Source organism: Solanum lycopersicum, chromosome 1 (assembly GCF_036512215.1).
Source record: "Solanum lycopersicum chromosome 1, SLM_r2.1".
Classification (NCBI taxonomy): domain Eukaryota; kingdom Viridiplantae; phylum Streptophyta; class Magnoliopsida; order Solanales; family Solanaceae; genus Solanum; species Solanum lycopersicum.
Genome location: NC_090800.1, coordinates 76,160,815 through 76,179,875, shown reverse-complemented (window position 1 = coordinate 76,179,875; position 19,061 = coordinate 76,160,815). Strand labels below are relative to the sequence as shown.

At 31.6% G+C, this 19,061-nt stretch overlaps 1 protein-coding gene across 1 annotated transcript; it reads left to right on the top strand.

Annotated features, from left to right (window-relative positions):
• Window positions 1-13,514: 13,514 nt before the first annotated feature.
• On the top strand, window positions 13,515-14,108 carry LOC101248914 (agamous-like MADS-box protein AGL29). The gene has a single exon (XM_004229524.1). The coding sequence runs from the start codon at window positions 13,515-13,517 to the stop codon at window positions 14,106-14,108; it is 594 nt and encodes a 197-aa protein (XP_004229572.1).
• Window positions 14,109-19,061: the final 4,953 nt, after the last annotated feature.

The following is a 19,061-nucleotide window of genomic DNA, read 5'->3' as shown; positions in this document are numbered from 1 at the left end:
GGCTAAGCTTTTGATTTGAGAATGTAAAAAGATGTAATGTTGAGTCTTTGTTTTAAAGATGTATTTATAGAGATAGAACCATTATATTATTTGACGAAAAATGAACTCAATAACAAAATAGTAAAAATATTTATGATGATATTCTTTATTTGGTAGGATTTGACCCAAATCATAATATGAATAAATTCTTTTTTTGTTCATTGTATCTTTGTCAAAATTCGTAACTAAAGTATATGTTTTAGCAAAATTAATATGTAAATTGATGATAGTTTCTAGGATAATTTTTTTTGATTGTATTTGTATATTTTCTAAATTTGCTCTTATTGAATATGTATATTTCCTAATGTAGACATGCTAAATAAAAAACTTTCCACTATTAGCTTTAACAATATGAAAATCTTTATTTTCTTACTCATATTAATGTATAAAAAAGTTTAAACATGCCCCCAATCCTAGCTTGAGTGGCAAAAGGTGAAGGATTTGTGGCTTAGGTCGCAGGTTCGAGTCTCACACCATGCAAAGCAAAACCCGATTTTTAAGCAGAGAAGAGTAGAGGGGAGGACCTATTATCCACCGATCTTAGAAGACTGTGATATATGCTGATTTCTCGATTATTAAAGAAGGGAAAAAGATCTGTTATAAAGCCAAATTGATACAGTACTATTTGATGTTTGCACAAGAATAAATCTGCCTCCGTGGATATGTCCTTGTGCTTATATTGGACGGAATGTTGTGTTATGCATAGACCTGAATCTTTATATATTTTAATCCCAAGGGGGTTACTCCTTCATTTTGATGTTATAAAGTTGTTACGATTTCAAATATGAAGAAAGATCATCATGATAGGATAGTTTGTTGACTCTGTATATATCAGTTGAGTTTCTGACGTTAGATGAGTAGATGATCTAAGATTAGAATCATTGTCTTTTCTATTGCACTACCAATATTTCTAACATTCTATGTTTCAGCTTATCATTGTCTAATTCTCTTCTTTCTGTTGCTGGCTGGAAAATGTTACAGACCACTGCTGTTACTAGAATAGGGCTGATCAAATAAAAGTGGTACAATTGTACGAGTTAAAACCTACAATTGGCTACCTTGAATCTTGTATAGTACTAGATGCTGAGGACTAGATTTTAGTTGCAATAAATGATGGAATGATAACTCCGAATCATGTATGATATCTTGCTACAGGAAATTTCTAACATTCTATGTTTCAGCTTATCATTGTCTAATTCTCTTCTTTCTGTTGCTGGCTGGAAAATGTTATAGACCACTGCTGTTACTAGAATAGGGCTGATCAAATAAAAGTGGTACAATTGTACGAGTTAAAACCTACAATTGGCTACCTTGAATCTTGTATAGTACTAGATGCTGAGGACTAGATTTTAGTTGCAATAAATGATGGAATGATAACTCCGAATCATGTATGATATCTTGCTACAGGAAAAGAAAGAGCCATTGCTTGTGCATGACAGATAACTGATTCTATCTTCACTCTGACGTCCTTCACGACTCTTTCTATTGATCTTTGTTTCATTTACTAGATGATGTTAGCCGTGCGCGCACTGGCCCAGTATTTGATGAAGTATCAGTGCCAAGTAGTATTTGAATGTAGTCTTATGAGTTATGATTACTTATATGGTGATTTAGTAATCCAGAGAGTACTTTTTCCACAGTAGGAAAACACCTAAAGGTAGATATCCTTCACCCTAATTCTTAGTTGATGATAACCATACTTCAACTCAATCTTAGAAAACACCATAACACCCCGAAGTTGACCAAACAAGTCACACATAAAAGGACACGCTAGGAATTCGATGACCATCTCATCATCTAATCAATCAAAACTCTATATTCTCTCTTTCAACTCTCATCCAATTTCTCAAAAAGATTGATACAAGGTATATGACACTTATTCTTCTCTGTCACCCTTTTGAGCTGATTGTAATTGATTCACATACGCATATACCTATCCTTTTTCTTATAAACAGTATGGGATCACACTAAGGTGAGACAATCGTTCTAATAAAGCCCTTACTCAAAGAATGAGTGCTCGAGTCAAGGTTAATAGGTAAATCAATATCACGTTCAGGGTGAAGGCCAAGTAAGTTAGTAGGAAATACATCTACAAACTCTAGCACAAGTGCTCAAAATGCATCTCTAATCGAGGAGAGAAATAAACATATACGTACGAATAACTAGATCCTGAATAAAATAAAGCAAAGGTCGATCAATAAAAAAATGAGATCGTACTTGCAATCACTTATTCTAAAGCCTTACACTCTGACCTAGTAGGAACCACGTAAAAATCCCCACATCCTCCCACAAACTATAGTCAAACTCTTCCATCTGCTCTACCTACCTGAGTACTTTCTCAATCACTTGGGGGACCACCTCTCGGCCTTAAGCACCGCCTCTACTCGTAGGTGCTACAACCTTACACTTGGGGCAATTTCTGACGTAGTGTCCAACCTCGCCACGATTCAAACAACCTCGATCACCTCAAGTGCAACACCTTGGATGTGTATAACTAATTTTTTTTAGAATGTGCAGAAAGGAACTACAGATTGTAGATGTTTATATGGGTCGTGAATAGGCTCATGGAAACAAGCCCTGAAACTTCAAAACTTCAGGATGTCATGTACGAGACAATAGTACGGCTCGCGAAAGGAACTACGAATCGTAGTTGGGTCCTGTAGAGTCAGACTTGAGAATTGAGAAATTTTTGTACATTAGCTTCTACGAGAAGGTAGTATGAGTTATACAAAGGACTACATGTCGTAAAATGCTTTCTTAGTTCTTCTTTAGAGACTTGGTGTTTTTTCAGCAACTTAATTCAACAAGTGGACATTACAGGTCGTAAAAGGGGTTTGTGGTTTAGAGTTCAGAAGCTTAGGATTTTAAGTTGATTACTATAGACGGATTCTACGTTTTGTGAAAGGAACTACGGTGTGTAGATGGTCTCGTTAAGCCTATTCAACAATTTTTATTTCAGGGTTAATTGAGTCTTTTCTCACTCTTTTAGTACCTATACTACGCCATTTAGAATTATTTTGAAGACTATAACTGACTCCTAAAACCCCTAACTACCCCATTTACTCATATATTCTCCCAAAATTCCAATTCCCTCTCCCTCAAGTCTTCTCCCTCAAGCAATTAGGGCTTCATGATCTCAAGTCTCCATTAAAGGATTTACTAGGATTTTTATCATGGGTATGTGGGAACTTCACCAATGGGTCCTTTTTCATTCATTGAGTTCCAAAGAAACCTTAATTTCTTAATGGAAAAAGGTAAAAAATGTCATCAAACTATGCGAAAGGAATAAAACTGCCATTCATTAATAGTTTGCCTCAAAAATGTCCTTGTCATCAATACTTTGGTTCAAAAATACCCTTGTAGTCAATACTTGATCCAAAAATGCCCCTATAGTTACTAAAATGGGTCAAAAATGCCCTTCTCCAAAATAAATATATATTTTTTTCTTTTAACCAAATTTTCTTCTTAATTAAATTATTAAAGAACTATTTTCTTTCTTTTAAAATCACTTAAATAAAATTGCAGGAAATAATTTTTTCTTCTTAATCGCATGTTATCAAGTAAAATAAAAATAACATCATGTACCATCTCGCGGATAGTATATGTTATATGTGTAAGATTATAGTATATCCATCACTAATTTATATTTATATATCAATGAAAATAATTGTAAAAAAACAAAACGTATTTTCATTTTTATATGAAGATAAAAAAATTCTTTTAAAAAATATTATTAGAAAAAGAATGTGTTAAAAAGAAATATAAATAATATATTTATTTGAAAAAATGAGCATTTCCCCCCCCCCCCCCCCCCAAAATAACAATAAGGGCATTTTAAGACCAAATTATTGATGAGAAGAGCATTTTTGGACCAGAGAAGGGCATTTTTGGACCAACTACAAACGAAAAACATTTTTATTCCTTTCGTATGGTTTATTGAATTTCAATTTCTTCTTCAAGATTAATCTTATAATGCATGAATTTGTTATAAGTTAATTATCTCAATGACATTATTATGAACTTATGACATGGAAGTATTTTCATGATCACAACTATGCTAGTTTCACATATAGACTTTTTGAACTCAGATTTTTATGAATTAAAGATGTTTTCAGATAAAATATGATTTTAATGATATTTTATTAATATGACATCTTAAATTTATAAAAACCAAACTAAGTCAATGAACTTAAATAAAGCAAGAAAAACACCGGATCCAGGTGACCCTTTGTCGGAATCACAACAAGTGCTTTCCCTAACTCCTAAAGGAGTGAGCACTTCCAATGGTTTAATATTGAAATTCAATACCAAACACCATGGGTTATCTTGCTACTCTTTCAACTTCTTCATCCACATCTTCCAAGGACTCGCGTAGGATTTTAAAGTGAAAGATGCTAAGGATTTTTATGTGAAGGTTCTGTCCTTAATGCTTGAAGTGCTTGTGGATGTTTCGTTCTCTTTCGAGTTGTCTGTCCAACTTTTTCAGCTTTCCATTGATCTCATCAACATTGCCATTTAGATGAGCTAAATGATGGGTTAGGATGATCAATGTTAGGTGTAGGATTCTCTCCCAGAAATCTATTCACAATTGAGAATGTTACTTGTAAGTTGGTTTGATTTTGATTCCTTGCAATTTCAATTCTTCTATGGCCATTAGGGCTTTTCATGACTAAGCTTTTGATTTGAGAATGCAAGAAAATGTAATGTTGAGTCTTTATTTGAAAGATATATTTATATCGATAGAATCATCATATTATTTAATGAAAATGAACTCAAATAACAAAAAATTAAAAATATTTATGATGATTCCTTGTTCGGTAGGATTTGACCCAAATCATAATATTAATGAAATTCCTTTTTTGTTTCGTTCTATCTTTGTCGATCCGAACTAATGTAATTACAAATACCGTAATATTTTTAGTTAAATTATTTTTCTGAATCATTGGAAAAGTTTCTATATTCTCATTCTTTTGTGATTAATGTTTTAATAAGTTAATATGTAAATTGATGACAATTATTGAGGTTTTTTTAAAAATTGTATTTGTCTATTTTCTAAATTTTCTCTTTTTCAACTATGTATATTTCCTAGTGTAGACATGCTTAATAAAAACCTTCCAATATTAGCTTCATAATATAAAAATATTTAATTTCTATCTTATATTGACATACAATTATGTTTAAGAACTTTAGTTTAAAATTTTAAGTTATTTTTGTGTGTTCGAGAACTTTTGCAACTCGTAAAATATACTTGTAACTTATGACAAGTTGAAGAATACCGTAATAAGAAAATCCAAATCCCAACACAATTTAACATGTATAAACCACTTTAGAGTATTCTCATACACATTATAGTTTATTTAAAAAAAATTCAAACGATACAACGAATTTGTGTCTCTTTTCTTACCCAACAAACTAATTAATATTTGAATATGATATGATGCATTAGGAAACAATATCTAATGATAATAATAAAAACAACGTGTAAATTGTGAATATTGTAGCACTCCATTCTAGCTACATAATCTATCTAACTTAATCACTTGAAATTAAAGGTACTTAATAAGACTAGATAGAGAAAGAGAAGAATTATCTTTTGCTCATACACTAAAGAAGAATATATAGGAGTTGATATTACAATGAGTCCTAAAGTGATACAACAACTAACTCCAGTTGTACAAGTAGATAACTAAAATTAGTCACGTATATCTCTTTTACAGCCCCACAAATTGGTGTTGACATCTACAATACTCAACTTGTTAAACATAGATTGAAAAAATCATGTAGAAGTGGCTTGGTTAGGACATCAATAACCCTATCAGTAGTGTTGCTCTTAAATGCACACACGAATATATGTGGTCGTAGAAGTAATTAATAACTCTTTTAGAACTGAATTGTAGAACCCAAAGGACTTTACGATAAATTCAAATCAATTCTACTAATTCAACAAATTAAATAAAGTGTTGTCAAGAAACTTGTGTTTTTCTATAGCTTACTTAAGGCTATATGTATCCCATCTCATGTATGAATCAACTAAAGGCCTAACCCATCGGTAGCCCCTTAAACTTGGCACAAAATTTCACTTAGACATCTTAACTGTTAGTGTTTATATTAGACACCTCATGTACGAAATTGTTGTATCATTTTAACACTTTATGCTTACATGGCTTAGTGAGTGTAATGCACTCGTTGACCGCGCGTGAAAAACCTATTTAGTTGACTTTTAATTTTTTTCTTCTTCTTTCTCACCTTCAACCACCATTTTTGAAACTCAAACATCCAACTATGGTGAACCAAAATAGTTACCATAAGCAATTGAAAGATGACAAAAATTGTTTTAGAAATTTTGGAAATATATCAATTTTAGGATTTACTTAGTAAATCAATTCATGATATTCTTTCCAAAAGAATTAAATATTTACATACTAGTATTTTTTAAAAAAAATATGCTAATATGTTTTTGCACAAGAAAATCACTTCTGAGTTTTTTTATGGGGGGGACTCTGCAAAATGGGTTTGGGGGGAGAACGGGGTGTGTACTGCAAAACGGGTGAGGTGTTTGGAGAAGAAGGTTGTGAGGGTATTGAACTGGGGTGTTTGGAGAAGAAGGTTGTGAGGGTGGGAGTGGGGTATTAGCTTAATTTTTTTAAATAGTTATTTGGGCAAAAATTCACATGTCATTAATTCATTGGTTATTTTTTATTTTTACTTAAAATTTATTATTTAAGAATTAGTTTTGACATAAATGACAAATGTCATTGTTTAATTTGTCACTTTACACGTCATTCGCGAGTGTGATACACACACTTCATATATTTTTGTTGATTTGAAAAAAGTGTCAAAATGACCCAGCGATACCGTACATGAGGTGTCTAATATGAACACTGACTAGTTAAGGTGTCTAGCTGAAACTCCATGTCAAGTTTAAGGGGCCACCGATGTGTTAGACCTTATTTAAAATTATCAAATTATTGATTTACAGGGTTAATGTTATGATCATGATCTCTCGTACTCTAATCGCCTCTTCATATTGAATGTTTAACTACATCATTAAGCTGGGAGAAATACACTCAATTGACAATCATTTTCTTCATTTTGTAATCAAGTTTGATGTTCGTCTGAGTGTCAGTCCTAACATGAATCTAAACAAGTGCTTTGTAAGAAATATCAATTATATTCTTTGGTCTATCTGCATATTCGTCTCTCGAGTTCAAAAATATACAATATATTTATATAAATGGTGGCCAATAATGAAATACTAAAATAAGAATACTGAAGTAATTTCTTTAATAACACAAATTAATTCATAAAATTCAATGTTCAACAATTACCAATAGCTACAATCCTAGAACAAAGACTTGTAGCCACTCATATTATATATATATATGTGTGTGTGTGTATGTGTGTGTGTGTGTGTGTATATATATATATATATATATATTATATGTATGTATGTATGTATGCATGCATGCATGCATGTATGTATGTATGTATGTATGTATGTATGTATGTATATTCGTTCTTCTATGATCAGGAAATATACTCATTCTTTTTTGGCAAAAGTATTCATTACCCCCTGTATTTGTAGCTTTTATTCAGTGTACACCTAAACTTTATTTTGTTTCAATTATCTCCCTGAACTTGCTTATTCATCGAACGTGTACACCTTTTCTGTCCACTCACTACGATTGTGTCTACACGCACACGACACCTAGATAAATATTTTTCCACCTAGATAAATATTTTGTCACCTAGATAATACCAACCTTCACAATTCACAAATTAAACTCTCTCTTATATGACTTGCTCTTGTTTGCTCTTGCTTTCATTCCAATAAAATCTATTTTTCCGGCGTTCCACCGGAAAGTTCATCGGAATGTCAACTAAAGAACTCTACCGGAGAATTCAGCGTTTCTACGGTTTTCAACCCAAAATGACGAGTCACTTTCATCGCCTAATGCACACAATATCCAACAAAGAAAACTGTGCGTTGAAAGTGCAGACCCTTCTCAAGAATAAAGCAAATAAATTAGTGAGTGACATTTTTCAATCTCTAAGTAATTGCAATTTCACATTATTTGAAGATTCCATTCTAAACGTGCTTAAACGACACCGTTCTGATTGGAATAAGAGAGAATGATATTCCAAAGACAACTTTTGGTTTGATGAATGTTACTGCACCGCTCATGGATCTTATGAACATAGTGTTCAAGCCCTATCTTGATATGTTTGTTGTCGTTTTCATTGATGACATATTGATTTATTCAAAAAATGAGGAGGATCATGCTAGTCATCTCAGATTTGTGCTCTAGACTCTCAGAGATAGAGAGTTGTATGCCAAATTTTATAAGTGTGAGTTTTGTCTTAAGTCAGTGGCATTCTTAGATCACATTTTTTGTGGTGATGGGATTCGAGTTGACATTCAGAAGATTGAGGCAGTGCAGAACTAGCATAGACCCATATCTCCAACTAGTTTTAAGATTTTCTCGGAATTGGCTGGTTACTATAAGAGGTTGGTCGAGGGGTATTCATCTATTTCATCCCTGTTGACTAACTTGACTTTGAAAACAGTTAAGTTTTGATGCTTTGAAACTTGTGAGAAAAGCTTTCAAGAATTAAAGACTAGGTTGACTACTGCCCAATTTTGACATGACCAGAAGGTACAAAAGGTTTTGTTGTGTATTATAATGCGTCAAGAGTTGGAATGGGTTGTGTATTGATGCAAAATGACAAAGTTATAACTTATGCCTCCAGATATCTTAAGATTCACAAGAAGTATTACCCAACCCATGATCTTGAGTTGGTTATTGTAGTGTTCACTTTGAAAATATGGTTTCACTATCTTAACGGTGTTTATGTATATGTGTTCATTGATCACAAGAGCCTTCATTATGTATTCAGTTAGAAAGAGCTTAATCTCATACATATGAGGTGGTTTGAGATACTCAATGATTATGACATGAGTATTTTATATCACCCAAGTAAGCCTAATGTTGTCATTGATGCTTTGAAAATATTGTCTATGGGTAGTACCACCCATTTTGAGGAAGGCAAGAAATAATTAGTCAAAGATGTGCACATACTTGCACGATTGGGAGTCTGGTTAATGGATTCTAATAAAGGAGGAATGGTGTCGATGAATGAGGATGAATCATCATTAATGTATAAAGTAAAAAAAAAAAAGACAAAGACCCAAGTTTGTTTGAATTGAAGGTAATTGTTCATAAGCATAAAGTGATGACTTTTGAACAAGGGGGAAATAGAGTGTTGAAGTATCAAGGTAAATTGTATGTACCAAAGGCACATGAACTCCAAGAAAGGATTATGGAGGAAGCTCAGAGCTCCAGATATTCAATCTATCTTGGTTCAACAAAAATTTATCATTACTTGAGAGAAGTCTATTGGTGGAGTATTATAAAGAGGGTATTCAAAGTTTATAGCTAAGTGCCTGAATTTCCAAAAAGTCAAGGTAGAGCACTAGAGGCCCATGGTATGGCTCTGAACATAAATATTCCAGAATGGAAGTGAGAGGTGATCAATATGGAATTTATTACTGGTTTACATCTCCCAGGCAACATGATTCAATTTGAGTGATTGTAGATCGAATGACTAAGTTGTAACACCTCAGATATCAAAACGAAGAAAAATCTAGTTTTCAAAAAATTTGTTGTTAGTACCGACGGAACCACCAAAGTATCGTAGGTAGGACTATGGGGTTTCGTCGTTAAGCCCAAATCCTTATCGTCTCTGACCTACAGACCGTGGGTCTAACTGTAGGTGAGGGTCAACAACCACTTATAGGGAAATTGTTGTTGGGTCAACTTCAAACTTTCATAACTCTTAGACAAAAAAACTTAGGTGGAACACGACCTATCAAATGAAATATAATTAAATCCTATTTCCAACGCCCATCGAGTTTGCTAAAATCCCATCTCCGAGTATAAAGATATGCTCATTTTAGTGAAGCCCTATCGGGCTGACTTCACTGACGACCCCTACCTACGTTAGTAATTCCACCCACGGATTATAGGTCCCTCCGTAGGTAGCCTTTGTCATAATTAAGTCAAAGTCATTTTAGTCATTTTGCTTATGTTTTGGACACTTAATCTACATCGTTTGATCCTTAAACTACATAGTTTTAGTCAGTTTAAGCCTAGTAACTTAGTCAGTCCTTTTCTAAGTGATTCATTCACTAAAAATTCATCAAACTAAGAAGAATAGAGGTGAAAAGAGGCACCCTAAAACCCTTCCAAGAATTTAGCAGATGCTTTTTAGTACCAGCCCCGAAATCGAAAGATTTCTACGTGAATCTTTTAACTAGGTTTATGGGATTTTAGTTAGATTCTTGACTCTTATATACTATTTAGACCTTGAGTTTGCTAAAACCTTAGAGATTGATAATGAATTATCTCATATAGTATTCCTAATCAAATTATTATGTTTTTTGTGGACCCATTGCTTAGTTCTTTGCATGAAACTTGGAACCCTAGTTGTGTCGATTAGTTAGTTCATGAATTACACTATCTAGGTCAGTTAAACAAATATATATGCCCCATATTTTGAATGTTTCATTGTCAGTACATTGATGTTGCATTCTCTTATTTGCATGTCCGAATATTGAGCTATCTAGTATTTCAGATCTGTTGTGTTATACATATTTTCAGTTGGGAGTAGACTTAACACCGAGTTGTACTAGGGTTCACCATATCTTCAGAGTCCTAGAAATATATTCCCTTAAGGAGTATAAGTCCCCTAGGTGGGTATCAAATTTAGTGATCACGCCAATCATGCCTTTATACCCCTTGCAAGGTATATTTGGTCCTCTTGATGAGACAAATACATCGTACACCACGATTAGCTCGCGTGGTGGTTATGTTGGTTAATAGTAGCACACACAGTCAAACTCTAGTGTATTCAACCAGATTTTCAATAATACTTAAGTATTTAGTTACAAAATGTCATGTACTTGGTCATTGCATTCAATTTAGTTCTATTTAGTATATATCATTATTTCCATTATGTTCAAATTGCGTCATTGCTTAGTTATGCTTTGTTCAACTTATATGTTTGTTCAGCTTTTATCTTATCATACATGCTCAGTACCTTCCAAATGCTTACTCATACTATACGCAACATCTTTTCATGATGTAGGTTTAGGTCCTCATCATTTAGATCATCTGAAGATCGGTCCTCAACATATTCTACATTATATCTCCTAAAAATAGTTATTTTCATATCTTTACATAGAAAAGTTATTATTGTATTTTAATTCAGTTGTTATCTATTGTTTTTAAAACTTTCTTTATAAATCATATATATTGTTGTTTTTATACTGAAATGAGTTGAGGTGAGGTGAGTTTAGTTTCCTTTTTATCAGTCCAAGCTTGCAGGTTATGTTAAGTGTTTCCCTTACATGCTCGTTCATTCCATGTACTGACATCATTTGACCTATATTTTTCATGATGTAGATATGGGTAACTAGGATCATCAACCAGTGTTTCGTTAATACAGTAGAGTTCCAGATTTAGCTTTGTAGGCCTCCTTGCTTCCGAGGGATTCTTATTTACTTTTGTTGTGGGTCTTGTATAGACTTCCATCATAGCTATTAAAGGCTTCATATATAGTTCGTCAGTCTTTTCCATTTCTTTGTTAAATGCTTAAAAGGCTTGAGTTGACTATTTTCTTATTAGTTGAATACTCTATTATTCTGAGTTTACTGTTTGAGACATTTGAGTTAGAGTTGTGCTTTTGATTTTATCTTATGTCGAGTAGGTCTTATGCTAAGACTTGAGGCATACCAACGGTTTGCTTGGGGCAGCAATAATTCTTGAGTGTCGGCCATGTCCAGGATGTAGGCTCAGGGCATGACATATTTGATTTAGTGAATTGTTAGAATGTTGTTGATGACATGTGTTGTATTGTTTTTCCATTCACATTTTTTAGTACGGTCTCTGCTCATTCATTGGCATAGTTACTGTACATAATGAGATATTATTTTATTATCTTTTATTCTGATTTGGTTTTAACGTGAGTGAGTCATACTACGTGGATCACTTGATTTACTAGTTTTTGAGATTACGAAGCGTCGGGACGTACTCCTTTCGTACTTGAAATATTAGAGGAATCTGGAATGTGCTTAGTTTTACTCTTCTACCCTGCATGTCGATGCCCTTTCTTGCGTGATTTCTTATACTTATGCCCCTAGGTTTACTCTTTTTAGTTGGGCGGCTAAGGCCCCTGGCAGTTTACTGTCGTGCAACCTTGATTTGTTATACTTATGCCCCCGGTTTAATCTTGTTAGTTGGACGGATTACACCCCTAACAATTTACTGTACGACTAGGTGGCCTTGATTTGTTATATTTACATTCCCAAGTTTACCCTTGCTAGCTGGGTGACTTACACCCCTAGAGTTTCCTGTCTTCTAGAAAGCCCATTGATGGGATTTCTTGTAGTTAAAGGTTAAAGATGGTCCTAATACTCACGTTGCATTCATATGAATCACCTGTCACTAATATAGTTGTTTGTTGATTGTACCCTTCAGTTTATGGGCATGGGTTGGGTTATAGTTGTTGTTGTGTTGTACCTTGCAAGCTTATGGTGTCCAATTAGGTTATTGTTTGACTATATTATATTCTCAGTTATTGTTTTCTTATTAGCTGATAGGTTTTGACTTCAGAATTATGGGTGTGGGTCCTCCCGGCCTTAGATAGTTGGCTTGGTATCTTAGTTACTTGTAAATAGGTTGTTGTCTTGCGTTTTAGGTACGTTGTTGACTTGTCATCATAGTTGCTTGTGAATATAAAGTGTGTGAGAATATTCTAAAGTGGTTTATACATGTTAAAATGTGTTAGGATTTGAATTTATATTATGATAATATTTAATGTGTCATAAGTTATAAGTATATTTTACGAGTTTGCAAATGTTCTAGAAGACATAGAAATACCTTAAAATTAAATTGAAGTTGTTAAACTTTTCTTGTAGTTAGTATGAGTTAAAAAAAGGATTTTCATATTGATAAATCTAATAGTGGAAGGTATTTTATAAAGCATTTCTAAATTAGGAAATATACATAATTGAACAAGAACAAATTTAGAAAATATACAAATAAAATAAAAAACCAATTACCTTAGAAACTATCATCAATTTACACATTAACTTACTAAATCATATATCACAAAAGAATGACACGATAAAAACTTTTTCAATAATTTAGTACAATGAATTTAAAAAAAAAATGTCAATGAAACAAAAAAGGAATTACTATAAAATATGTCAATGAAACAAAAAAGGAATTTAATTAATATTATGGTTTGGGTCAAATCATGCCAAATAAGGAATCATCATAAATATTTTTTATATTTTTGTTATTTGAGTTAATTTTCATCAAACAATATGATGATTCTATCTCTATAAATACATCTTTAAAACAAAAGCTCAACATCACATTTTCTTACATTCTCAAATCAAAAGTTTAGCCATGAGAAGACCTAATTATCGCAGAAGAATTCAAATTGTGAGGATACAAAATCAAACCAGCAGGCAAGCTACATTCTCAAAGCGACGTTTTGGCCTATTTAAGAAGGCAAGTGAGCTCTCTACTTTGTGTGGTGCTAATGTTGGTATTGTAGTATATTCTCCAAGCAACAAAGTGTATTCATTTGGGCATCCTTCTGTTGAGTCAATTGTGGAGAGATTTCTCGGAGAGGATCCTACAGCCAGCACTAATGATCCTAACCCCATGATTATAGCTCAGCAAAATGCCAATGAAGATGAGATCAATAGAAAGCTGAACACGTTGGAGAGAGAACTCGAAAAAGAAAAAAAACGTGGACAAACACTTCAAGCATTGAGGACAGAGTCTTCACATGAAAAACTTGACTTTCCTGGCCTTAAAAGTTTGTTTGAGGCCCTGGAAGCTGCGCATGAAGAAGTTGAAAGAGTAGTGAGCCAACTTTTGGAAGCTGATGAGGTATTCCCATATCAAACTATTGGAAGTGCGCTTGATCCTTTAATAGTTAGGGAAAACACTTCGTCCAATTTCGATGAAGGGTCATCTCAATCAAGTGAATAGATTTTGCTTGCTTTATTTGAAGTTTAGTGATTTAATTTGGTATTTATAGAGTTAAATATGTTATTTCGATGATTAAGTTTTTTTTTATATATGACTTTAATTTTATATTTTGGTATGTTTATGATCATGGAATGAAATAAGCTTTTATTTTGGTACTTCATTCGTTCAAATTTCTTGGTCTTACTTTTTCTTACCGGCTTAAAAAAATGTCTTTTTACAACACTTAATTTATAATTTTCACATGCCATGTTTAAAACCACAAGAATAAAGAACATTTTGTTATATTTCACATTTTTTCAATTTAAGACCATAAGATTCAAAAGTTTTCTTTATTCTTTTATATTTTATGTCAAGTAACAATCAGATAAATAAATTAAAACAAAGAAGGATGTGATCATTTGTTGGTTGTCAACATTAATGTCGATGTACAAGTGTTGAAAGAGCAAGTAGGAAATGATTGTTGAACATGACATTGTCAATAGTTTGAAGTGCAACAACTAATTTAAAAGATATAAGGTTCTTATTATATCTGTATCTATATTCACATATATAAACAATTTCACTTTACTATGTTTTGGTAAAGTAAGGACCTCCTTACTTATACTTTCTTTTGATTTTCCATTCGGTGTCCAGAGCTCACATTAGAACTTCCGACTAAACTTGGATTGAGCTCTGCAAGGCCCTTTCGGAGCTGGTGCTCCCAACAGGATTTTCTCCATACCCACGGATCAATCCAAGACCTCTGATTAATGTTGAAACACTTTCATCAATGCACAAAAACCCATATTGGTCTCCTTACTTATACTTATCTATATTGATAAATTATTAGTTTTATCGTTAATAAAATCTCACTAGACGTATTGACTAGTAGTATATATTGATCAAAAATAAAATTAAAATAAATATATCATAAACAATATTAACTCCAACAAAGAATTAAAAGCTCATCATATATTATTATAAGTGAAAAGTCTCCAAGTCCAAAGTTGAATTAAAAAAATGCCCGTACAAATTTTTATTAACAATTTTGTTCTACATTAAAAAAAAAACTTTTAAATAGAAAACCATTCATTTTCTACATTGAATTTGAATGTAGAAATTGTTCCATCTTCCCACAATTATTAAATGTTTGAATTACTTAGTTATCACCGTTATTTATTTCAATTTTAATGTTTTGTCTCTTTCATATTCCATGTTAGTAATAGCTTTTTCATATTCTTTACAAAATTTTATAAACTTGCATTGAAAAATATATACATTGATCAATCAAATTATCACTCAAACATCTAATTTCTTGATAGAAAACAATGTTAGAAAAGCAATCATAAGACAATTTTATATATTTGTTTCTTCAAGCATATATAATTGCCCTTCTCCTTCACTTCTCAGTAATCCTTTTAGATTTGAAAACCTTTTCATAAGTGTCTACTTTGATGCCGAATTGATCCTTTCCCTAGCAAGTCGTTCTAGGTATGAGAAAGTTGGTGCAAAAAATATTATGCTTCTTTGGGTTTTGATAATTGTATGAAACTTTATTTGGGTATTAGAAATATGCCGATTGTACTCCCATAATTTATGTATTAATATATGTTAATTATTTTTGGGTATATTTTATACTTCTTTTAGGATGGGTTGTAATGATAATTGTGTCCTATACATTTTTACTAATATTCCTTACAATTGTCTTGCTGAAAATCCCTTCATTTTTTCCTTTTGTATAAATTAACCATTTATTTTTCTTGCTTTGTATATTTTGATAAATAGGTTTGTTGAGTTGCAATTATTTTGGTCTTTTGATAGGCTAATCTCTTGAATTATATGTCATAAGTTTTCTTTTTTGTAATTTTGCTTCTTCAATAGAGAGAAGATGTGGAATTAAATTATGAATTAGAAATTCTTTATAGTAGTGTTTCATATGCTTTGTATGTAGTGCGAAGGATGATGGCTCAAAAATTGTATTGAGAAAGTTATACTATAAAGTAAAGTCATAAGTTTTACATCGATTTTCTTGTTTATGTGATACAAATAATTAATAAATAAGAGTAAACAAAATAATTAATAAATAAGATTAAATTTCAATTAGTTAAGCAAGTTGTTGTTGAAGCAAGTTGTTGTTGATACTCTTCTCTTAAGGACTATGTAGTATAGCTTCTCATGTTAAATTTTTATTTCATCTTGTTTGACTTGTGCAAATTAGGTATGCTAAGTTTCATTATGCTTTTAAGTGACTTGTACAAATTAGGTATGCTAAGTTTCATTATGCTTTTAAGTGTAAACATGGATCATTTTACCTTTATGCTAAATTAAATATCTAACTAATTAAATAGTAAACAATATCATATATATTATACTAAATACTAAAAGTGAAAAGATGTTAAAAGTAAAAATTTGAATAGACCTTTAATGCAATAAAATGAGAAAAACATTAACAAAGATGAAACATCAAAGATCAACACTTTTCATTTAATTTCTACAAATTAAATTTTAAAACTTCATCTTCCATTCTCTCATATTGAATGAAGGAAAAAATTGGACATGCAAACTATAAATTATGCATTCGGTAATATCTTATAAATCATAAGAAATGGTAGTATTTAATTATTAATTTCAAAATCTTTTCTTTTATTTGATTCCATCTTCATATGTGTTTTACCATATTTAGTTGTGTTTTTGTCATTTTTTCCTTCTCTCAGTTTTAGTGGCATCATATAAATCATAAATATAGGACAAGATATAGTGTATAACTATAATTATATGTGATAATTCAACGATTAACTATATTTGGTAAGACTCTTATTTCATTATAACATTTTTTTATGTTCTACAATATCAATTTCTGAACTTTTAAAATTTGTTGATTGCGTGAAAAATATGATATGCATACATTATTATTTGGAATAAACACACGTTTTTGAAAATCATACGTCATTTTTTCCTTCTCTCAATTTTGGTGGCCTCATATAAATCATAAATATAGGACAAGGTATAGTGTATAACTATAATTAAATGTGATAATTCAATAATTAATTTTATTTATTTGGTAAGAATCTCTTATTTCTTTATAACATTTTTTTTATGTTTTACAATATCAATTTTGAAACTTTTAAAATTTATTGGTTGCGTGAAAAATATGATATGCATGCATTATTATTTGGAATAAACATGCAACACACCTATCTGAAAACTAGTCAAATCTATAAATGCAAGCATCACTAATGTATGTGACTAAGAGTTGTCAAATGAAATAACTTTAATGCAATAATCCTTTTTGTTTTATTATATTTCTCATTGCTCTTTCTTCGTATTGCTGGAAAATAAAATATGTCATTATTAACTTTCTATTTATGTGTTTTCAAATGTTTTCTTACATTATATTTCTTCACTAAATCATTTATTGGGATGGACATCTTTCTCACTTATAAAAAATATATTATTGTTTTTGCCACACAGTCATAGCTGATTTGAACCTGCTAATTTTATGAGATTTAGTGTATAAAATAATGTAAAATGTAGTCAATATTATACTTGAATTATGAACATCATTCTTCAAATCATTATATTTTTACTTAGTATAGTGAATAAGAATATCTAATAAATACATATTTTTGTGTATATATTATTTCATGTGTAGAAGTCATCGATGTTATAAATTTTTACTGGAAGTAATATAAATTATTAAACATGCAAATATCTAAGGATTAAAGAACAACAAATTAATCCTATGATAAGTTTCAAGTTAAAAAGGCTTGAAATATGAAATAGAGTGGGAATAATGTCCACTTCTTCTGTTCAGGAATTAATAATGTTTTTCTTTCTTGTTTTTTCATTTAAGTAAACATGAGAAAGAGTAATGTTTTTATACATTGAGCAATGGTAAATATTATTAGGAGTAGTACTGATTACCGATATAAGGGAGAGTTTTGACAACTCACAATCCCCATAAACCTTGTCTTACCAACATGGGTACATGATCATACTTTTTAGATGAATCCTTAGAGACTTCAGGCATAACTTAGTGGATCCACTTAGTTGAGGTGTCATATATCCCGACACGATATAGGATAATTCTGACAGCGCGTGGAGAAAATGTTGTATCATCACTTGGTTCATAGTAATGGTTGTCAGTTAAAGAATCTCCCAATAGAGTTAAAGTGTATTTTATATATAATTTATTATGCTAATGTTCAAAGATTGAGAAAGTATATTATATTTGTAAAGTTTTAATGATTTCACTTCCTTATTTAATTCATTTACATTCAGTTGAATATAAATCTACATCTACTGCAACCCTTTCTTTTAGTTGTTTAATTTTACGCTATATTACATATTCATACATTTAATATACTAATGTCATTCGACATGAATCTTTTATGATGCAGATATAGGTGTTCAGGATCATCTGCAGCAGTTTCGTTGAGATCACTTTGTGCTTCAAATAACTTTGGTGAGCCTCCTTGCTTTTCGGAGGATTTCAGAATTTACTTTCATGTTATTGCTTCTATCCAAGCATTAGAGGCTTCATAGATAGTAAGTGTTGATGAGTCTCTCAATATTTCCCTTTTGTTTGAGATATTTTGAGATGGTTTTGCAAAGTATTATTATTATTGCACTTAAGTATTTTCAGACAATTGAGTGAAGTATTTACTTGAGTTTGAATGTTATAAATTCTATTTTTAAAGCTTCTTCATTTATTCATGAGTACGTCTTCCGCAAATAGTTAGTTAGGTCAATGGTTCGCTTGGGGATTAGAAATGATTTTCGAGTGTCGACCACATCTAGGGTGTAGGCTCGGTGCATGACAGAAAGTTCACTTTCACATGCCCTTTCCACGGTCTGTAAATTCTTACATGGACCCTGAAGTCTTCTTATCCTAGTGAAGCCAAAATATCCCATTTTCAGATCTTTCATTTCACGACAAGGTCTACAGTTTGTGGATATTTACAAAGTTAAAAA

Bases quoted from the DNA above. Each gene is read 5' to 3' on its own strand.
- LOC101248914 (XM_004229524.1), top strand. From the start codon at position 13,515: ATGAGAAGACCTAATTATCGCAGAAGAATTCAAATTGTGAGGATACAA.